The 23,714-nt window shown below is 43.5% G+C and overlaps 1 protein-coding gene across 3 annotated transcripts in view; it reads left to right on the top strand.

Moving 5' to 3' along the window:
* The window catches only part of LOC139263058 (dedicator of cytokinesis protein 2-like), a 770,661-nt gene that overhangs the window by 101,137 nt on the left and 645,810 nt on the right, over positions 1 to 23,714 (top strand). For all 3 annotated transcript variants that reach the window (XR_011593033.1, XM_070878576.1, XM_070878575.1), the window contains exons 11-13: positions 10,338 to 10,413; positions 10,811 to 10,890; positions 18,027 to 18,152. Coding sequence is in view for 2 of the 3 variants with exons in the window: in XM_070878576.1 (XP_070734677.1) it covers positions 10,338 to 10,413; positions 10,811 to 10,890; positions 18,027 to 18,152 (282 nt within the window). In the remaining variant the exon portion in view is untranslated. The remainder of the gene's footprint in view (positions 1 to 10,337; positions 10,414 to 10,810; positions 10,891 to 18,026; positions 18,153 to 23,714) is intronic.

Raw genomic sequence — 23,714 nt, 5'->3', positions numbered from 1 at the left:
GAGGCCCCTTGGGGAAGAGTGACCATAATATGGTGGAATTCTGCATTAGGATGGAGAATGAAACAGTTAATTCAGAGACCATGGTCCAGAATTTAAAGAAGGGTAACTTTGAAGGTATGAGGCGTGAATTGGCTAAGATAGATTGGCGAATGATACTTAAGCGGTTGACTGTGGATGGGCAATGGCAGACATTTAGAGACCGCATAGATGAATTACAACAATTGTACATTCCTGTCTGGCATAAAAATAAAAAAGGGAAGGTGGCTCAACCGTGGCTATGGATCAGTTCCTATGGAGTGGAGGGTAGCCAATGTAACCCCACTTTTTAAAAAAGGAGGGAGAGAGAAAACAGGGAATTATAGACCGGTCAGTAGGGTAAAATGATGGAATCAATTATTAAGGATGTCATAGCAGCGCATTTGGAAAATGGTGACATGATAGGTCCAAGTCAGCATGGATTTGTGAAAGGGAGATCATGCTTGACAAATCTTCTGGAATTTTTTGAGGATGTTTCCAGTAAAGTGGACAAAGGAGAACCAGTTGATGTGGTATATTTGGACTTTCAGAAGGCTTTCGACAAGGTCCCACACAGGAGATTAATGTGCAAAGTTAAAGCACATGGGATTGGGGGTAGTGTGCTGACGTGAATTGAGAACTGGTTGTCAGACAGGAAGCAAAGAGTAGGAGTAAATGGGTACTTTTCAGAATGGCAGGCAGTGACTAGTGGGGTACCGCAAGGTTCTGTGCTGGGGCCCCAGCTGTTTACATTGTACATTAATGATTTAGACGAGGGGATTAAATGCAGTATCTCCAAATTTGCGGATGACACTAAGTTGGGTGGCAGTGTGAGCTGCGAGGAGGATGCTATGAGGCTGCAGAGTGACTTGGATAGGTTAGGTGAGTGGGCAAATGCGTGGCAGATGAAGTATAATGTGGATAAATGTGAGGTTATCCACTTTGGTGGTAAAAACAGAGAGACAGACTATTATCTGAATGGTGACAGATTAGGAAGGGGGAAGGTGCAGCGAGACCTGGGTGTCATGGTACATCAGTCATTGAAGGTTGGCATGCAGGTACAGCAGGCGGTTAAGAAAGCAAATGGCATGTTGGCCTTCATAGCGAGGGGATTTGAGTACAGGGGCAGGGAGGTGTTGCTACAGTTGTATAGGGCCTTGGTGAGGCCACACCTGGAGTATTGTGTACAGTTTTGGTCTCCTAACTTGAGGAAGGACGTTCTTGCTATTGAGGGAGTGCAGCAAAGATTCACCAGACTGATTCCTGGGATGGTGGGACTGACCTATCAAGAAAGACTGGATCAACTGGGCTTGTATTCACTGGAGTTCAGAAGAGTGAGTGGGGACCTCATAGAAACGTTTAAAATTCTGACAGGTTTGGACAGGTTGGATGCAGGAAGAATGTTTCCAATGTTGGGGAAGTCCAGAACCAGGGGTCACAGTCTAAGGATAAGGGGTAAGCCATTTAGGACCGAGATGAGGAGAAACTTCTTCACCCAGAGAGTGGTGAACCTGTGGAATTCTCTACCACAGAAAGTAGTTGAGGCCAATTCACTAAATATATTCAAAAGGGAGTTAGATGAAGTCCTTACTACTCGGGGGATCAAGGGGTATGGCGAGAAAGCAGGAAGGGGGTACTGAAGTTTCATGTTCAGCCATGAACTCATTGAATGGCGGTGCAGGCTAGAAGGGCTGAATGGCCTGCTCCTGCACCTATTTTCTATGTTTCTATGTTTCTATTCTCGTTCGAGGGACCGCCTATGATGACGATGATGACTTTTTTTTATTTGTTCCGGGATGTGGGCGTTGCTAGCAAGGCCAGCATTTATTACTATCCCTAATTGCCCTTGAGAAGGTTGTGGTGAGCCGTCTTCTTGAACCGCTGCAATCATGTGGTGAAGGTGCTCCCACAGTGCTGTTAGGGAGGGAGTTCCATGATTTTGACCCAGCGTCGATGAAGGAATGGTGATATATTTCCAAGTCAGGACAGCGTGTAACTTGGAGGGGAACTTGGAGATGGTGATGTTCCCATGCGCCTGCTGCCCTTGTCCTTCTACGTGGTAGAGGTCACGGGTTTGGGAGGTGCTGTCGAAGAAACCTTGGTAAGTTCACTCATTTTTTTCATGAGGAGCCCTTGAAAGTGAATGTCAACAGGCTATATTTACATGGAGGGGAGCTCATTCAAACCCAATCCCATTCAGATACAGGAATCAAATCAATAATTTACTTAAAAACCAAACTCATAAGATAAAGTCTCCTTCCCTGCATCACACATTTCTGCGTTCAATGCCTCCAACAGTAATCAGTGAATAAATTTGTGATTACACTTCTGCAATGAAAATAATTTCAGACTGGCCTAACACATTTCACAAGGATCTTTACAGGGCACCAGAGGGAGGAGCCATCATCCTGTATCTCTGTGCTTGATTCCAGTCACAGACTATCTGCCAAACATTGGCGTTCCGTTTATCTTACATTGCAGAAAGGAAGATTAGACTTTGCGAAGTGAGGTCGGAAACATTTGTGAGGTGATTGTTTTACGAAGTAATTTAATATTATAAGCTTTTACTCTCCTAACGTCATCAACAGGAGCAGCAGATGATTTCTAGTATCACACCGGCTGGATTCTCCCACTCGCACCCTCCCAATATTAACAGTGAGTCACGTGATGAAGCAATAACGATGTTGGTATTTCCAGTCTCAGAGCATGCCCAGTCATCAACATTAGGGCAGGTGGCAAGGCAGGGACAATAGGGGAAAGGATTTGACCTCCCGTATCTCCTGCTCCCATTTCCACACTCATCCCCGTACCACTGCCATAGTTCCCACCTTTATCAGGTTGCTTCTCTCTGTCTCATCACGACAAGTGTCTGACCTTCTCAGGATTCAGTGCCAACCCTTACTCTCCCCTCTCCAAGGGAATGTTGCTGGGAGGCAGCTTCATTCCAGTTCTCAAGGCAAGAAGAAAAAGTTTTAATAACAGTAGAACTATTAATGATTTAAACTTAATTCAAATTCTCAAGCTGCCACGGTGGGTTTTCAAATCAAATTCTCTGGATTATTGGTCTAGGCATTCTAGATTGTTTGGCCTGTAAGAACCACTATGCTACCGTACCCCATAATATAGAGAGATATAATCACTTTGCTACCTGTCCTGCCAATAGTGCAGGGGTTATTTTTCGCTCTCAGCCTTTCTGTTGCTTTTTTACTCTGACTTATTGGTATCTATGTTCGTTCTTAAAAAGTGTCTTTGCAAAGCCTAGCTGAGTTCAAAGAGATTTCATAGAATCAAAGACTCTTACAGCACAGAAGGAGGCCATTCGGCCCATCGTGCCTATGACAGAGCTCTTTGGCAGTGCGATCTAATTAGTCCCATTCCCCTACTCTTTCCCCACAGCCCTGCAGTTTTCTCCACTTCAGGATTTGTGGATACCAATTTGCTAGATGTCTCCTGCATGGCCAGATATTGCTAATGAATGGGCCATTGCTTGGGAATTATTCATGGCCAACTCAGCATGGGACTGTCTGGGGCAGCTAACCACTTAAGCATTTCAAGATGGCTCACATCTGGGTTCTATTCATGGAGTAAATAGCCACAAACGCCTGAACTGTAATAGTAGCAAATAGATTGGAGAGGAAAAATCCCAGCACCACAGAACTTTTGGAAGAGCTTGTACAAGGTGCAACAAAGAGATATTTGAGGCAATTCTGTTACATAGCCTCAAATAAAGCATTATCATAGTCTATATTACTTAATATCTTATACTTGGTGACTGTGATCGCTTCTATTTCTACTCTAAATAAGATTGAGTAAGAGAAATAGAGATGGAGAGAGTGTATGTGAAAGATAAGGATGCAAGAGAACGAGAAAAGCGAATGTTTGGGAGAGAGAAGAAGATGGGGGCATGTGGAAGGGAGGGAGAAGGATAATTTTGTATATGGCTACCATTGAGAGGGTGAGACACAAAGCAGAAATTAGAATTCGATATGCCCATTTTACAATGTAAAATAGATGCAATGGAGACCAATTTCAGGAAGCAACGTCCCACACGCAAAGCACCTGAATGATGTTTGACCCAATATAGAGCCGGGTCACTTTTCAGGCTTCCTTGAGAACCATCTCAAACAGCCGTTAGGCCCCTTACTGTCATATCTTCTCTACGACATAACAAACACACACATATACAAGATGGCTCTACAGGAACTTGTCATGTGACCTTGTCACATGATGCGTTTAGTATCTACAGCAGTAGTTGCATTACCACAGTAGTCCACTAGGTGGAGCAGTAGTCCACATAGGTAAATGAGTGGTCTAATGTCTGTTATAGGATCAATAAACAAAGGTGCCCTACAATAGGACCCACAACGTTCATCATAGAATCATAGAAGTTTACAGCATGGAAGGAGGCCATTTCGGCCATCGTTACGTGCCAGCCAACATGAGGCTATCCAGCCTAATCCCACTTTCCAGCTCTTGGTCCGTAACCCTGTAGGTTACGGCATTTCAAGTGCACATCCAAGTATTTTTTAAATGTGGTGAGGGTTTCTACCTCTCCCATCCTTTGAGGCAGTGAGTTCTAGATCCCCAAAACCCTCTGTGTGAAGAAGTTTCCCCTCAAATTCCCTCTAAACCTTCTACCGATTACTTTAAATTTAATGTCCCCTGGTTGATGACCCCTCTATTAAGGGAAATAGACCCTTTCTATCCATTATATCCAGGCCCCTCATAATTGTATACACCTCAATGAGGTCTCCCTCATCCTCCTCTGTTCCAAAGAAAACAAACCCAGCCTTTCCAATCTGTCCTCACAGCTAAGATTCTCCACTCACGGCAACATCCTCGTAAATCTCCTCTGTACCCTCTCCAGTGCAATCACATCCTTTCGGTAATGCGGTAACTAGGACTGCACGCAGTACTCCAGCTGTGGCCTAACCAGTGTTTTATATAGTTCATGCATAACTGCCCTGCTCTTGCATTCTATGCCTCAGCTAATAAAGGCAAGCATTCTGTATGCCTTCTTAACCACTTTATCTACCTGGCCTGCTACCTTCAGGGATCTGTGGACATGTTCTCCAAGGTCCCTTTGTTCCTCTACACTTCTCAGTGTCCTACCATTTATTGCGCATTCCCTTTCTTTGTTAGCCCTCCCCAAATGCATTCATCTCAATGAAATGGATTGTTGCCTAGATTGCCCATGTTGAATTTGCTAACTTCCATTTTGTGCTATTGGTTTCAACATGTAAGTGGTTAACTTCCAAGGTCGAACACTTCATTCTTTTTAACAGTAAGCCACCAGTCTGTTTGTCCATTAAATTTTTTACAAGGTGATTCATCTAGGCTCGCACAATAGTGATTTCAAGGTGTAATTAGTTAATCTCAAGTGACAAGACATAGATCGGCTTAGTCCAAGACATGGCAACATTGCTGTGAACAATAGGAAACTTCAGGGCTTAGTTAACTAGGTTGCTTACCTTCACTGACAAGTGCCTTTGACAATCATTAGAGATTGCTTCAATTCAGTATAGCTGTTGTGGATTAATTAAATCAGGAGATGTATATTATCCCCTCCCGTCAAAGGGTTGGCACTCATCCCAGGGTAGTCACTGTGATTGACAGCTTGGTGGGCAGAGCCTTTATCTCATAAATTAAGGTCACTGTTGACAGAGAGACAGGGTGACTCACAGAGAGTGTGGATCGCACAGCCACCAGTCCAATGGCTGTCTATACTTCACAGCCTGAGCAAGCATAGCCTCAAAATACTTGCTCCTGTGCTCACTGACCTAAATTGGATCCCGTTCCACATCCCTCCAAGGTTTCACCTCTCCTTATCTCTGCAACCTCCTCTAGCCCTGCAACCCTCCAAAATCAACCAAAAATCTCCTGCAATTAAATATTGGGAAGACCGAAGCCATTGGGCTGGATTTTTGGTTTGTTGCCTCTTCTGTTTTCACCCCAGCTGGGCGGTAATGGCAGCGGAAAGCATTTCTGGGCAGGCGGCCAGCTACCAGCGCCCCGTCGGGATATTCGGTGCCAGGTTTGCAGGGGTGTGGAGCGCACCGCCCGAGAAGCGAACCGGTGTGCAATGCCCCTGGTTGCGACACCAGTTCGAAATTTGATTCGCGCCCGATCCGTTGCACCTTCTAAAGCGCCCCGGTGGGACCACTTGTGAAAGCTGGCGGTCCGAGCGGTAGTGAGAGAAGGAATGTCTACCTGAGGTAAGTGTGATTGTTTTTTACTTTCTTATTTTTGCAACTCAATTGGATGTGGTGCCAGTAAAGTGTTGGGAATGTTTTTGGTGTTTTTTTATCAGATTTCTTTTTCCACGGAAGCCTTTCTTAGGGACCGAGACCGGTTGTTTAGCTCGGGATTTTCCGTTGTTCAGCCAGTCTAGTGCCCTAAAAAAGGTGTGGATCCCTAGCACTTCGCTCCACACTCAGAGCCCAGATTGTGAAATTTATGGCTGGAGACGCAAACCATTTCCAGGCGCAAAATTTACTGCTCCGCCTGGATTAACGTCGCAACAGAGGCATAACCGAATTTCCACCCCATTGCCTTTGGTGCCCGCCATAAACTCCATTCCCGAGCCACTGACTCCATCCTTCTCCCTAGCTTCTGTCTAAGGCATCACCAGACTGTTCACAACTTTCGTGCCATATCTGTCCCTGAAATGAGCTTCCGACCATATATCTGCACCATAACTTAGACCCCCCCCCCCCGAGATACCTGCGCTCCTCTAATTGTGGCCTCTTGAGCATCCCTGATTTTAATTGCTCGAACATTGTGGCAGTGCATTTAGCTGCCTATGCCCTATTCTCTGGAATTCCCTAAACCTCTCCACTTTTCTATCTTTCTTTCCTCCTTTAAGATTCTCCTTAAAACCTACCTCTTTGACCAAGCTTTTGGTCATCTGCCCTAATTTCCCCTTATGTGGCTCAGTGTTAAATTTTGTTTCATGACCTGCCTGTGAAGCTCCTTGGGACATTTTACTCTGTAAAAGGCGCTATATAAATACAAGTTTTGTTGAAATCTCTGCGTTCCTCCAATTCTGACCTCTTAACCATCCTCAATTTTCATCAAAATAGATTTTCTTGCTGTTAAACTGCATACTGTTTGTTCATAAATTTTATGTAAGAAACAGGCGTAAAAATTCCATACTTTAGTGCCGACTGTTAATGTTATGTATGTGAACCTCACCTGTGTGTAAGACTTGCCACTAGAGGGCACACCTGTGGGAGACCTATGGGTCACCTGTGTACCCTGGTGCAAGCAGGTATAAAAGGCAGTCCACCACGCTACTGCCTCACTTTGGAGTTATATTAAAGAGACCCAAGGTCACAATGGTTTGAGCTTACAACACAGTCTCGCGGAGTTATTCTGAACATAAGTTAATGTTGTCGTTCCTCACAAAATGGCAGCCGCCTTGCTTCCGATGCAGAACAGGGCGACGGCCATTTTGGAGCAGTTGATAGCGCCGCCATTGCCAGCGCTCACCTCTCTCATGCAAATATGCAGATCGTGACCTCAATCAGCGTTCAACACCTGATTTGACACACAACTTGATCTTGGACATCACCGCATAGAATGATGCCCTCTCCTCAACACGCACGGAAAAACATTCGTGCAGCAGCACTGGAGAGATGCTGTCAGTGCTTCTTAAAGGGGCACACACATTGTTTAAGTAAGTTTTGATTTCAGCTTTTGTAGTGTGGTGTAGTGTTTTTTTATATTGAAGTAGTGGCTTGGTGCAATATACTTAAAAAGTTGTTAAAGTGTGCAGGGCTTTGGATGTTAAAGGAAGGCCTCTGAGAAGACAGAAAATGCTGGAAATGGTCAGGAGATCAGGTAGCATCTGTGGAGAGAGAAACATAGTTAACGTCCCAGGTCAAGATGCTGCCTGACCTGCTGAATATTTCCAACATCTTCAGTTTTTATTTCTGATTTCCAGCATCCGCAGTATTTTGCCTTTGAGAAGACCACTTGCTCACATTCTTGGGGGGGCACGTGGACATGAAGCAAAGGCAGCAAAGGGAACAAGCTGCTCGCAGAGAGAGGAAGAAGCAGAAGAGGAGGAAGAAGCGGAAGGAAGGATGCAACACAGACAGTCCCTTTCTGGCCAGAACCAGGGGACATAGTCTAAGGATAAGGGGTAGGCCATTTAGGACTGAGATGAAGAGAAAGTTCTTCACTCAGAGAGTTGTTAACCTGTGGAATTCTCTGCCGCAGAGAGTTGTTGAGCCCAGTTCATTGGATATATTCAAGAGGGAGTTGGATATGGCCCTTACGGTTAAGGGGATCAAGGGGTATGGAGAGAAAGCAGGAAAGGGGTACTGAGGGAATGATCAGCCATGATCTTATTGAATGGTGGTGCAGGCTCGAAGGGCCGAAGGGCCTATTCCTGCACCTATTTTCTTTGTTTCTATATCTGTGATTGAATCATTTGCCTGCAGTATCAGTGACCACAACTTCAATTCCTCTTTCAACATTTGTCCCACACCTTACCTTCCCTTTGTTACTGACCATCACAGTGTTGTCTTGGCCACAATGCTGAAATAAAAGTCATCATAAAGCAATGCAATTTTATTTATATATAAATCGTCCATGACATCAGGAAGTCAACTAATCACCCAGTCTTGTGTGTGCTTTTGCCCATCCTCGTGATGTCATGCAGTGCTACCCCAGTGGCTGCAGCATGGCTGGTAGAAGGCTGCTGACTTTCAGTTGGAGGTCACTGCAAATGGCCTTACATATTGACTTTAAGGAGCTGGTGGCTTGGAGTGTTAAATCAAGTGACGGTGGTCGAAGCTAGGAGTGTGAGGTGTGCCTCGTGTTTGGTAGAGATTGTTGGTAGGTGAGTGATGGTGGAGTCATGCATTGAGCAGTGTGTGAGGCTAGTGGAGCAGTAGGTAGGAGACAGCTTTTGAAGATACATTCACTGACCTTGACCACTGTCTGAGGTCAGGAAACTTCTTTGGGCACTGGAGTCATATTTTGGGGCTGACACTGTTGGCAGTGACGGCCTTGGAAATCTGGTCCCACCTTTTTCTTTCTGGAGGGCCACCTGGTCCCTTTAGGTAGAGGACCTTTCTTCCACTTTTGACCCCCTGGAAAGGATGCCCTAGCCTGTTGTGCCATTTATGTTGGTGCTAAAGCACTTTTACCATTTTTTACATGCAGAAGTCAGCCTACTTTGGAATCATTTTAATGTGTTTTTGAAGACAGTTGAGCTCTAAGGGCTAGAGACTGCGTAATTTTGAATGATTTTTAAATTTTGATTCAGAAGGCAGTTCCCCTTTAAGGGTTCGAGACTGCTTTTTATAATGATAGCCTTGCTTTAAGCAAAAACCTTACGCCAGTGATGCTATTTTGGGCCTCCTGCCGAGCAGACAGCCTGAAGCAACGCTTTGGTCACTTGGCTGTGCATTGAAATCATTCAAATCAGCAGGCAACACCATAATAACAGTGCTGCCTGCAATCTTTTTATGGGCGCGAGGAAATCTCGCCCCGCGGTGGCACTTCCTGTTTCTGGGCCTTATTGAATTTCACCTGCACAGTTATTTGTTCGCAGATTTTACCTCATTTGGTTAGAGTGTTTTCACAAATGATTAGCTCTCAGGATGCTGGCAAGGTCACATTTATTGCCTCTCCCTAATTGTCCTTGTGAGGGCTACTTTGCACTGGAGTCATGTGTAAGTCAGACCCGATAGGGGTGGCAGGTTTTCATCCTGAAGGACATCATTAAACCAGTTGGGAGTTTATGACAATTCAGCAGCTTTCATGGTCATTTTTCTTGTGCTAGCCCACAAATTGCTAGATTTATTGAATTCAGTTTTATAACTTCCCACCCTGGGACTTTCTGATTGCTAGTCCAGTACCATAACCACTAGGCTACCATACCCTATTTATTCAATCCACCTTCCTTATGACGAGAGAATTCACAAGACTGCAACTTATCATCTGGTATACATAGGGTTCTCTGGGTCATGCTATTGTTTAGATATTGGACATAAAAAGGTGCACTTTGGGCCAGAGGGAATGTAAGGCCCTTTTATGAAGATGACCGGTGATGGAAGTGTATCTAGCATAAAAAAAACTAATTGTGGATAATGACCTCTCCATTATTTCTATTTTGACAATTCTTAATTATGGCAGCATTGCACTTAAGGACATTGCTAAGGTCAGTTGACTGTTGTAACCGATCGCATTACTCTGAGGTAGACCTGTTTAGTACATTTAGATTGATCTCAAAGGACCATGAACAATGCTTCATCTCTGCTATGTTGGGGTGTATTTTAAAAAAGAATATTTCCCGCCTCTCTTTCTAGTTATGGACATCACCGATATCATAAAGGGCAAAACAGAAAGTGATGAAGAGAAACAGCATTTTATTCCTTTCCACCCGTAAGTCAAACTATTTTATACAGTACATTGCATAGAATGTGAGGGGGCAGTTCCCTGTTCAGTTCGGATAGGATGAACAAGATTGCTTTATTAGTTTTTGATAATCATGTCCCTTTGAGCAAGAAATCGAGTGTAAAGTTTCATTTTGGTCAATATTTGTTCATGACACTGCCGCCATCTTGTGATGATTCCCTTTGGTTCCATATTTCTCGTGAAATCGGTCTGAACGTTTTTATGATTTCAGGGTACAAGGACACACACTGTTTACAACTGTTGGTAAATGTTGTGATGATATTTACAGGCTTTTTCACATTCAATCCTTTGTGTTAAAGAATTACTTTGACTTTTTTAATGCAGCTTTTCCATTTCACTAATTTTAATTATATTATTATTGCAGATTTGTAGCAGAGAATGATTTTCTGCACTCTCTACTAAATAGAGTCATTTCTACCAAAACAGGAGATGAAAAGGGCCAAGGTAATCCTTTTAATCATGCTACGTGGGTCTTACTTCCAGTCTTATTTGCGCATCGTATTAAAATCAGTTAATACATTATTAAAATTACCTATTAAATTTAAAACATTGTATAGCACTTCATTGGATTTCTCAAAAACATCAGAGTGTTTGAAATACAATTAATTAATCTGAAATGCAGAGGCTGTTGTTATGTAGACAATCATGGCAGATGTGATATATTCTTACGAAGCACACATACCACAAGATGGCTCCAATCAGGAACTTGTCAGGTGACCTTTTCACATGATGCTTTTATTGTATTTGCATTAGTAGTTGCATTGCCACAGTCATCCACTAGGTGGAGCAGTAGTCCACTAGGTGGCACTCTACATTACACTGCTCCCTCCTTAATGAAGAAGTAATCATAACAAAATAATCATCATACATAACTTGCATGGTTATACACTAGGTGGAGCTCTATATTCCAGCAGGTTTCACACAGCAAAGGCCCACAAGATCTCTGACCAGTTAGTCTGCTTTTGCTGGCATTGATTGAGGGAGGAGCGTGAGCCAGGAGACTGGGAGAGTTTTCTGTTCGTCTTTGAGTAGTGCCAGGGGATTGTTAATATCCTCCAGAACAGGCAGATGGGACCTCAGTTTATTGTCTCAGCCAGAGGTCAGAACTTACAACTATGTAGTACTCCACTTGAGCATCGGCTTTAATTATACATTCACATCCTGGAGTTCAACCTGAACCAATAACTTTCTGACGACAAGATGAAACTGAACTAAACAAGTGTTGGAGAATTGGGCTTGAATGCTCTAGCTTTATCTCTAACCTGTGCTTTTATCTAGCGAGACTGAGCCAGCAGCTAAGTCTGATGAAAAGCCCACTTTAAAGTATACTTAGGCTCACTATCTGGTAAACCATACTGAGGATATTGCAGTGGACTGAAGGACCCATACTGTTGCTCTGCATTGGAGCCCATGCTGTTAATGGTCTCATATTTCAAATGTGAGACACCTATAGGATTAGTCATGACACCATGAACAATTGGTCTGCTTGCAACAGAATCTTAGACATGATCCGTTGAACAATTCCAATTAAACATTAGGGAGATCGAAGCTATTGTCTTTGGCCCCATACTGCAAATTCCATTCCCTATCTCCATGGTCACTGTCTGATGCCGGACCAGACTGCTTGCAACCTCAGCTTTCTAGTTGAACTTGAGCTGAGCATCCGACCTCATATCCTCTCCATCACCAAGATCGCCTACTTCCACTTTTGCAATATCGCTCATGTCCGCCCCTCCTCAGCTCAATCGCTATTAAAACCTTCATTCATGCTTTAATTACCTCCAGACTCGACTATTCCAAAGCGCTCCTGGCCGACCTGCCATCTTCCACTCTCTGTAAACTTCAGTTCATCCAAAACTCTGCTGCCCATATCTTAACACACTTCGGGCTGGATTTTCAGCGACTTTGCGACCGGGTTTTCGCCTTGATTTGACCCTGCGCGGCAAAAACCCAGTCGGCGGGATCCTCGGGCAACTTTTTGTGGCAGCGCTTCCGCATACCGCCGGGGAGAGGTGTGCCGACGTGGAATGATGCAGATTGTGTTTGCGTCAGACTTTCGGCACTCTCCCGACCCGTACGCCACGTCCAGAATACCGACAGGGTCAAACCTGTCGGTGCAGCCCTGCCAGCAGCAGTAAGTATGAAGACCTGCAAAAAGGTAAGTTAAAGTTTTTATTTTTAAAATATTTTTCAGCGATTTAGTAGGTACGGGTTTTTTGAATGTTTTGAGAATGTTTGTTGCAATTTATTTTGTGTTTTTTCCGCCTCCCAAGGCCTCTCTCGCAGCGCTACCAACCCCGGACTAAAGTTGCCGAAACTTGCGGTTTGCGCTGTGAATCCTCGTGCAATGCTGACTTTACCAATGCAGGTGCATATATAAAGACTGAAAGTTAGGCCTAAAAATGGTAGAGTAGCCAAAACGGTAATTTTGGTGTAAAACTACCGTTATTGCCGAAAACCGAAAATCTAGCCCATACTATCTAAGTCCCATTCACACATCACCCCTGTGCTCGCTGACCTACATTAGCTCCTGGCCCACCAATGCCTTGAATTTCAAATTCTCATCATCGTGTTTAAATCCCTCCATGGCCTCACCTCTCCCTATCTCTGTGAGGTCCTCCAGCCCCACAACCCTCCGTGAACTCTGCGTTCCTCCAACTGGCGGTCGTGTTTTCCGCTGTCTAGGTCCTAAGCTCTGGAATTCCCTCCCTCAACTTCTCCACCTCTCTGCCTCTCTCTCTTCTCCTTTAAGAGGCTTATTAAAATCTACCTCTTTGATCAAACTTTTGGTCACCGCTCCTAATATTTCTTTGTACGAGCAAAATACCACCAATGCTAGAAATTGAAATAAAAACATAAAATGCTGGAAACACTCAGCAGGTCACGGAGTATCTGTGGAGAGAGAAACAGAGTTAATATTTCAGCTCGTTGACCTTTCATCAGAACTGGAAAAAGTTAGAGTAACAGGTTTTAATCAAGTACAGAGGCAGGGAAAGAGGGGGAGGCGAGGAAAGAACAAAAGGGAAGGTCGATGACAGGGTGGAAGGCAGGAGAGATTAAATGACAAAAGAAATGATGGTGTAAGGCAAAAGCGATGCTAATGGGATAAGTAAAGAAACATAAAATGGGTCTCGAGGAGGTGTCTATTAATCTCTCCGTCTCTTCCACAATATTCTCTCCACCTTCCAATCTCTCTAGCCTCTTCCATGATCTTCTCTCCTCCTTCCCCTATCTCTTCAGCCCCTCCATCAGTGTCACCCCGACCCCCGATCTCTCTGCCCTAACCCTCGATGGCCGCCCAAACCCGATCTCTCTGCCCTCCTCCATTGATGGTCACCCGATCCCCAATCTCTCCCTCCCTCCTCTCCGCTCCATGGCTGTGGCCTGATGTCGAGAGCCTACCCGGCCGACAGCCATCCAGCATCTCAACCTGACTGTCTGCGGCTGGGAAATGAAGTCCAAAAATGGAAATCAGGTCCTGTTGTTAAATTCAGTGGCACCTGAAGGAAACCCATTCTTCCAGTTTTCCCAACCGCAAAGTTGTCCCTTCCACTCCCACCCTGCCTCCCTGTTATATGCAAATTGTTGAACTTGCTGAGTCAGTCAGTCTCAGACCAAATCTGCCAATTTGAAAGTTGTCCATTCGGTCATAGTGGTGCGACAATAAATTTCTTCTGTTGAACTTTTTGTTTTCTATTAACGGACTTCACTGCTCCATTAATGAGGAACAATCAAGCTCACTCTGTAATTAAAATAAATAAACTGTTCTTCAGTTTAAATATGTTTATTGCTTCATCCTTCATTCTCTCACTATTTCTCTGACTCAGTCCTTCACTGACTCTCAGCTCTGACTCCTTTTGTCACACAGTTATAGCAGCATCCTTTTTTGGCATGGACGCAAGTCATCCTCATTTCGAGGGACCGACTATGATGTAGCCCACAGAATATCAAATCTGTATTTTCAAATTCATCAGGATCTCTATGATTTACTAACTCAATCCATATTCATCTCCTAGATCTATGCATGTAACACCCACTCTCTAGTTTTTGGTAATTTCCTAATCTGAAATGGTGCAGTAGCCCCTACAATGCCCCATTTCTTATAACATCCCATGTCCTATAGCGGGGCATCATGGGTAGTGGAGGAATTAGCGATCGCCTTCGCTGGGGGCCGTTATTTAACATAGACTGTAAACTTCATTTTCTATTCTGTTGTTGCTGCAAATGATTGAAAGCCATTATCTGCACAGAGATAAGCTTCCTAGTTAATTCTTTACTCAATGTGCAAGCTATCCAAAATAGCTACAGACACAGCGATGTTCTGATTCTATCCTTTCTGAATCACGTGTAACCCTCTGAAATCAATCTCTGAACCATCATTCTCAGCTAACCATCCTTGCTTGGAGTGAAGTGATTCATGTGAAGGAAGAAAGGAAAAAGAAGAGACTGTGTGTGGAAAGAAAGAGACAGAAACAAGAAGAAAAAGCAAGATCCAGACAAATGGGTTAACAAAATGCAGACACACACTGGGGCACTTTCTAATTTACCTGAGATTGTTTTGCTAAACCTATAAAACACAATTGCATACATCAATATAGCGACTGAAAAGTATCAAACCAATTGTCTGGATAATGCGGTGTAAGGTGACAGTATCATTCGGTGCCATCCTATAGTATCAACATCAGCTCTGTCATTTAAATGAATTCCCTTCCAAGCCTTTTCCTGTTTGCGGTTTAGTGACCTCTCTGCCTTCACAGACATTCAAGGTGAAAGGACATCATTGCTGATTCCATGATCTATCAAACCAATTTGTTCTCGTTATGACAGCGCTCTGTTTGCAGTTGGCTCCTGCTCTTTCTAGATGGTCCCTGGATGGCTCAGTGAGTAACGCTACCACCCAGGGTGCTCCTGAGCCAAACCCACCAGAAAGGTCACCATCTCCACTCTGCACTGAGATCCCACCTAGGAAGGCAGTGAGACAGTTGGCCCCAGTTCCCCTCTGCTGGGGATGGGAAATGAAGAAAACCTAGAGTTACCAACCCTTTCAGCTGTATAGTGACCCGCCGGATATTGAATCAGTTTAAGCATACTGACAACAACATCAGCTGACATTTATATATAGCTTTTAATGTAGTAAAATGTCCTAAGGTGCTTCACAGGAGTGTAATCAGACAAAAAGTGACACCGGGCCAAAGTAGGATATTAGGACAGGTGACCAAAAGATTGGTCGGAGAGATAGGTATAAAGCAGCCTCTTAAAGGAGAGAGAGGCAAAGAGATTTGGGGAGGGAATTCCAGAGTTTAGGGCCTAGACTGTTGAAGGCATGGCCGTCAATGGTGGGGCGAAAGAAATGTGGGAATGACTGGATAAATTGTCAGAAATTCTAAAGTCAGAGATTGTGCAACAAAACTGCCCCATTGAATGGTATCAAACAAACCACACAGGCAAGTAACTGCAGACTAGCAATATATATTACGAAGCATTATAGACTATACTATGACCATTGAGCCAGTGTATGTTCACAGCCTGGACTATGTTGGATAATCTGAGTTCCACAATCTCATCCAGGATTAAGTTACTACTGTCTAATGCTCCATACTAACATTTCTGAAATGGTTAAAAAAATGCAAAGCCAGCAGTGAAATTGTTAAATAAACCAGAATATGGGGAAATATTTTTTAAAATGCACATATCTAAATAATCACTACATGAGTTGCAATCAAGCCTATTTGTTTTACAAGCCCTATGTTTTATTCAAATGTTCATTAATAAAACAATTTTACATAAAATTATCTATTCATTGCATAATTAGGACAGCATAGGGAATCACATTGCAATGTCACATTTAAGCAATGTGTCAACACTAAATGACAACAACTTGTATTTATATAGCGCCTTTAACGTAGTGAAATGTCCCAAGGCGTGCTATAGGAGTACAATGCGAAGAAGAATTGACACTGAGCTGCATAAGTAGAAATTAGCGCAGATGGTCAAAGAGGTAGGTTTTAAGGAGCATCTTGAAGGAGGAAAGCGAGGTAGAGAGGCAGAGAGGTTTAGGCAGGGAGTTCCAGAGCTTGGGGCCTAGGCAACAGAAGGCACGGCCATCAATGGTTGGGTGATTATAATCAGGAATGCTCAGGAGGGCAGAATTAGAGGAGCGCAGACATCTCGGGAGTTTGTGGGGCTGGAGGAGCTTACAGAGATAGGGAGGGGCGAAGCCATGGAGTGATTTGTAAACAAGGATGAGAATTTTGAAATCGAGGCTTTGCTTAACTGGAAGCCAATGTAGGTCAGAGAGCACAGGGGTGATGGACGAGCTGTTCTTGGTGCGAGTTAGGACATGAGCAGCTGAATTTTGGAGCACCTCTAGTTTATGTAGGGTAGAATGTGAGAGGCCAGCCAGGTGTTCATTGGAATAGTCAAGTCTAGAGGTAACAAAGGCATGGATGAGGGCTTCAGCAGTGGATGAGCTGAGGCAAGGGCGGTGACGGACAAAGTTATGGAGGTGGAAATAATTATACTGCGGATATGTGGTCGAAAGCTCATTTCGGGGTCAAATATGACACCTAGGTTGTAAAGCAGTATCTGTGTGTTTATTTTCTTTTTGGAGACGTATTGATAAATTATACAGAGGCTACAAGTTTTAGAAGTTATGTCTTTTCCTTTCTGCTGCTCTGGGTTTTGCTGTACAAGTGGTTTTAACCTATCCTCTATGCATTTAAGCAATACATGTAGATTAGCATTCAACAGCGGGGCAAGATGTGACAATCCCAAAACACTCTTCAAGCAATATTACCAATATAAAGGACATTACACTGACTAGACATAACTCATGACTTCATTTAGTTACTGATTGTTGAAATGCATAGAACCTGCACGATCTCTTCCAGATATCAACATCTGTAACCGCACAGTCTCATCCAGGTATAAACATCTGGAACCACACGGTCTCCTCCAGGTACCAACATCTGAAATCGCACAGACTCCACCAGGCACAAACACTGTGACCCACATGGTTCCCTCTCAGCTCAAACACTGTGACCCATATGGTCTCCTCGAGGCAAAAATATCTGGAAACACACGGTCCCCTCCCAGCTCAAATACTGTGACCTACACGGTCTCCTCCAGGCACAAAAATCTGGAAACACGCGGTCTCCTCCCAGCTCAAACATCTGGAACTGTATGGCCTCCTCCAGGTATGAACATCTGGAACTGTACGGTCTCCTCCAGGTACGAACATCTGGAACTGTATAGTCTCCTCCAGGTATGAACATCTGGAATTGTACGGTCTCCTCTGGGCATGAACATCTGGAACTGTACGATCTCCTCTGGGTATAAACATCTGGAACTGTACGGTCTCCTCCAGGTACAAACATCTGGAACTGTATAGTCTCCTCCAGGTACAAACACCTGGAACTATACGATCTCCTCCAGGTACGAACATCTGGAACTGTATGGTCTCCTCCAGGTACGAACACTGTGACCCACACGATCTAGTTCAGGCACAAAGATGGGACCTGCACAGTCTCCTCCACGTACATATTGAAAACACTAATGCTGTTCTATATTTCCTTTTACAGGTCTATGGGTAACGATGAAAATGTTGGTGGGGGACGTGTCCCAGATCAGAAAGGATTATCCACATCTGGTGGACAGGACCACGGTGGTGGCCAGGAAGCTAGGATTCCCAGAGATCATCATGCCAGGTATGTTTACATGGGTCATCTCTCCTGGCCCAAGAAAAAAATCATTTTTAATCTGCGATCGGGGTGGGGGGAAAGGCTGAAGGCTTCCGGGTGGGGCGTGGTGGACGGGAGCACTCCTGCTCCTCCTAGCTCACAGGAGTGCTAAAAGGAGCAGATCTTGAACTTATCTTAGGCAGTCGTCTCCTTCTGCCTCTGCTACCAGGCATCCCCACAGCGTGAGCCTACCCTGATGAGCAGTTAATTTTAAGACAAGGCGCTGATGATGTCACCGGTTCATGATTTTTGCATGTTACTTAGGCTTCCGCCTGTCTTTTGCAGGAGTCTTGCAGATGGCCGGATTTGAGCTTTTAAAATGTTAAATGGCTGGGAATGGGGTTGGGTTAGGGTTGGGTTGCTCAAATCCAATATTATACTCCCTCCCTGACCCTCTCCCGTCTGTTGGGAGGGGATAAGATCATGAGGATTGAGTCAAGCATAGATTTGAGATCCAATAGGTTTCTCAAAAAAATCCAACTCTAATAGCAGTCATGAATTGAAAACACATTGAAGAGATATTGAAAACCAACAGGCAACATGCCTCTAGGGCTTCATCAAGAAATCTGGCTAACACACTTCTTTAAAAAAAGGTCTATCATTACCTTTGTCATGCAATTCCTGGCAAAAGAGCAGCTTACGTTAAGAACTGTATGAAAGGGTAATAATAAAATTAAAAGAAAAAACATTAAATTGCTGGAAATCTCAAATGAAAAACAGTAGAAAATGTTGGAAATCCAAAACAGGTCAGCATCAGTAAAGAATAAAAAGATTAATGTTTCCGGCGAACAGGGCGGGTAAATATGATTAGAACCATTTGCTAACAAGGGTAAATGGATTGGTTGTGTCGATGGCCTGTGTCTTCTTTATATTTCCGTGTTTTTAACAGTTGACAGTTTAATAGTTATTCTTCAACGGACACCATGGAAACAGATTACCTGGCCATTTATATCATTGCAGTTAGTGTCATTGCAATCAAGTTGGTCAGACACGACCTTAGCACCAGGCACTAAAGTTTCCTCCCTCTCAAAAAATTTGGTTCAGCAGTCCAGAGAAGGAATTGGAGCGTGAAAGGTGCTCCACTTCCTTTTTGGAGCACCAATGGGGTGGCCACCACAGCAGTGCTGCACACTGGGCCATACTCTGCTCCTCTTGTCCAAAGGAAACAACCCCAGCCTATCCATTCTTTCCTCATTGCTAAAATTCTCCAGTCCAGGCAACATCCTTGTAAATCTCCTCTGTACCCTCTCTAGTGCAATCACATCTTTCCTGTAATATGGTGACCAGAACTGCATGCAGCACTCGTAAGCTGTGACCTAACTAATGTTTTATACAGTTCGAGTATAACCTCCCTGCTCTTATATTTTATGACTTGACTAATAAAGGCAAGTATCCCGTATGCCTTCTTAACCACTTTTTCGACCTGTCCTGCTACTTTCAGGGATCTGTGGACATGCACTCCAAGGTCTCTCTGTTCCTCTACACTTCTCAGTTTCCTACCATTTATTGTGTATTCCCTTGCCTTGTTGGCTCTCCCCACATGCATTACCTCACACTTCTCCGGATTGAATTCCATTTGCTACTTTTTTGCACACTTGACAAGTCCATTGATATCTTCATGCAATCTACAGTTTTCATCCTCACTATCAACCACACGTCTATTTGTATCACCTGCAAACTTCTTAATCATGCCCCCCACATTGATCTAAATCATTGATCTATACCACAAAAAGCAAGGTACCTAGTACTGAGCCCTGTGAAACCTCATTGGAAATAGCCTTCCAGTCACAAAAACACCTGTCAACCATTACTCATTGCTTCCTGCCACTGAGCCAATTTTGGATCCAACTTGCCACTTTCTTTTGGATCCCATGAGCCTTTACCTTTCTGACCTGCCTGCCATGTGGGACCTTGTCAAAAGCCATGTTAAAATTCATATAAACTACATCAAATTGCTACCCTCATCAACCCTCCTCGTTACCTCCTCAACAAATTCAATCAAGTTGGTCAGACACGACCTTCCCTTAACAGATCTATACTGACTGTCCTTGATTAATCCGTGCCTTTCTAAATTATGATTAATACTGTCCCTCAGAATTTTTTCATAAATTTGCCCAATACCAAGGTTAGGCTGACTGGCCTGTAATTACTCGGTCTATCCCTTTCTCCCTTTTTAAACAATGGTACAACGTTAGCAGTCCTCCAGTCCTCCACCACCACACCTGTAGCCAGAGAGGATTGGAAAATGATGGTCAGAGTCTCTGCTATTTCCTCTCTTGTTTCTGTCAACAACCTGTCATACATTTCATCTGGGCCCGGGGATTTATCTACTTTCAAAAATGTTATACCACGTAATAATTCCTCTCTTACTATGTTTTTCTCATTTAATATTTCACACTCCTCCTCTTTAACTATAATGTTTGCCTGGTCTCTCTATTTGTGAAGACAGCCGCTAAGTATTAATTAAGAACCATACCCACATCTTCCACCTCAACAAACATGTTACCTTTTTGGTCTATAATAGGCCCTACTGTTTCTTTATGTATTTATAAAACATCCTTGAGCTTTCCTTGATTTTACTTGCAAATATTTTTTCATGCCTTCTCTTTGCATTCCTAATTTTCTAATTATGTGGTCATGTCTCATAAAATATACATAACCAGAAAAAGGCTATTCGGCCCAATCAGTCCATGCCAGCAATATGCTCCTCGTGAGTCTCGGGAGGGGAGTTTGAACCCATGACCTTATAACTCAGATGATACTGCGCTGTGCCACCGCTAAAACCGCCAATGCTCCAACTGATACTCTGCTTCCCAGAATATCTGCATTTTTTTCCTATTTATTTCTAAGTAATAATGAAAAATCAAGGTACTAAATAAAAATAAGTACAGGATGTATGACTTTAAAATGGCAACTGAATTATGTCCAATTATCGCCCGGCCTGTAACCTGCTTCACTGAACACTGCACATGGGTTTATTTCCCTGTGTATGATGCTATGTGAGACCGACTGGCATATATTATACATATTTGCAGGGATACACTAAAATAAACTAGTGCTCTCAGTGGCCTTCAGATATGTCTCCAAATCGCTTTGGCTCTCTACCCAACAATGTGAAAAACGGCTCCAGAATCTTAAGACCACAGTTGAGGAAAACTGTCTGTTTTATGCAGGTTAGAAGCTCTGTACGTCAAAGCCTGCACCTTTCAGAAGGTACAATTATTAGTTTGATGCAGTTGAGGATATAGTTGGCCACAGTCCTGCCTGTTGTGAAATTATTTGGAGCAGCTGTGAATTTGACGTCATTTGCCTGGCTTCTCAAGCCTGACCTATGCCCGCCCATGTGCTCTTTCTATATCTGACAAGGGTTTTTATTCTCATCCGCAGGGAACTAGATTAGGACGTCAAGCATTGTTACAGTCATGGTGAGAGGGCACGATTCAGGTGGTGGTGTTCTTTTTTGAACCTGACCCAGTCCTCTTAAGAAACAGGGATCAGTAACTATTTGCCTACCGCAGCACCTGATCACTTTCATTCAGATTCTGCCACATCACTATAGTTTTTGTACATTGAGCGAACTTTATGCCAACATTGGTAATGGGGGGACAGGATATGTTAGTGACGCAGAGGAAACAGGTGGAGCAGATAAGGTGAAGATTTTCTATTAGACAGAGAAGACGATTGGTCAAATCAAATCGCACGGGGTAGCCTTGAGGAGGAATTCATAGAATGCATACGGGATTGTTTCTTAGAACAGTATGTTACAGAACTTACAAGGGAGCAAGCTATCTTAGATCTGGTCCTGTGTAATGAGACAGGAATAATAAACGATCTCCTAGTAAAAGATCCTCTTGGAATGAGTGATCACAGTATGGTTGAGCTTGTAATACAGATTGAGGGTGAGGAAGTAGTGTCTCAAACGAGCGTACTATGCTTAAACAAAGGGGTCTACAGTGGGATGAGGGCAGAGTTAGCTAAAGTAGACTGGGAACACAGACTAAATGGTGGCACAATTGAGGAACAATGGAGGACTTTTAAGGAGCTCTTTCATAATGCTCAACAAAAATATATTCCAGTGAAAAAGAAGGGCGGTAAGAGAAGGGATAACCAGCCGTGGATAACCAAGGAAATAAAGGAGGGTATCAAATTAAAAACCAATGCTTATAAGGTGGCCAAGGTTAGTGGGAAACTAGAAGATTGGGAAAATTTTAAACAACAACAAAGAATGACGAAGAAAGCAATAAAGAAAGGAAAGATAGATTACGAAAGTAAACTTGCGCAAAACATAAAAACAGATAGTAAAAGCTTTTACCGATATATAAAACGGAGGAGAGTGACTAAAGTAAATGTTGGTCCCTTAGAAGATGAGTAGGGGGATTTAATAATGGGAAATGTGGAAATGGCTGAGACCTTAAACAATTATTTTGCTTCAGTCTTCACAGTGGAAGACACAAAAACCATGCCAAAAATTGCTGGTCACGGGAATGTGGGTAGGGAGGACCTTGAGACAATCACTATCACTAGGGAGGTAGTGCTGGACAGGCTAATGGGACTCAAGGTAGACAAGTCCCCTGGTCCTGATGAAATTCATCCCAGGGTATTAAAAGAGATGGCGGAAGTTATAGCAGATGCATTCATTATAATCTACCAAAATTCTCTGGAATCTGGGGAGGTACTAGCGGATTGGAAAGCAGCTAATGTAATGCCTCTGTTTAAAAAAGGGGGCAGACAAAAGGCAGGTAACTATAGGCCGGCTAGTTTAACATCTGTAGTGGGGAAAATGCTTGAAGCTATCATTAAGGAAGAAATAACGGGACATCTAGATAGGAATAGTGCAATCAAGCAGACGCAACATGGATTCATGAAGGGGAAATCATGTTTAACTAATTTACTGGAATTCTTTGAGGATATAACGAGCATGGTAGATAGAGGTGTACCAATGGATGTGGTGTATTTAGATTTCCAAAAGGCATTCGATAAGGTGCCACACAAAAGGTTACTGCAGAAGATAAAGGTACGCGGAGTCAGAGGAAATGTATTAGCATGGATCGAGAATTGGCTGGCGAACAGAAAGCAGAGAGTTGGGATAAATGGGTCTTTTTCGGGTTGGAAATTGGTGGTTAGTGGTGTGCCACAGGGATCGGTGCTGGGACCACAACTGTTTACAATATACATAGATGACCTGGAAGAGGAGACAGAGTGTAGTGTAACAAAATTTGCAGATGACAAAGATTAGTGGGAAAGTGGGTTATGTAGAGAACACAGAGAGGCTGCAAAGAGATTTAGATAGGTTAAGCGAATGGGCTAAGGTTTGGCAGATGGTGGAATACAATGTCAGAAAATGTGAGGTCATCCACCTTGGGAAAAAAAAAACAGGAAAAAGGAAATATTATTTGAATGGGGAGAAATTATAACATGCTGCGGTGCAGAGGGACCTGGGGGTCCTTGTGCATGAATCCCAAAAAGTTAGTTTGCAGGTGCAGCAGGTAATCAGGAAGGCGAATGGAATGTTGGCCTTCATTGCGAGAG

The sequence above is a fragment of the Pristiophorus japonicus genome, chromosome 4 (assembly GCF_044704955.1).
Source record: "Pristiophorus japonicus isolate sPriJap1 chromosome 4, sPriJap1.hap1, whole genome shotgun sequence".
NCBI classification, from domain to species: domain Eukaryota; kingdom Metazoa; phylum Chordata; class Chondrichthyes; family Pristiophoridae; genus Pristiophorus; species Pristiophorus japonicus.
The sequence above is the reverse complement of the archived record's forward strand: the minus strand, read 5'-3'. Positions and strand labels throughout refer to the sequence as shown.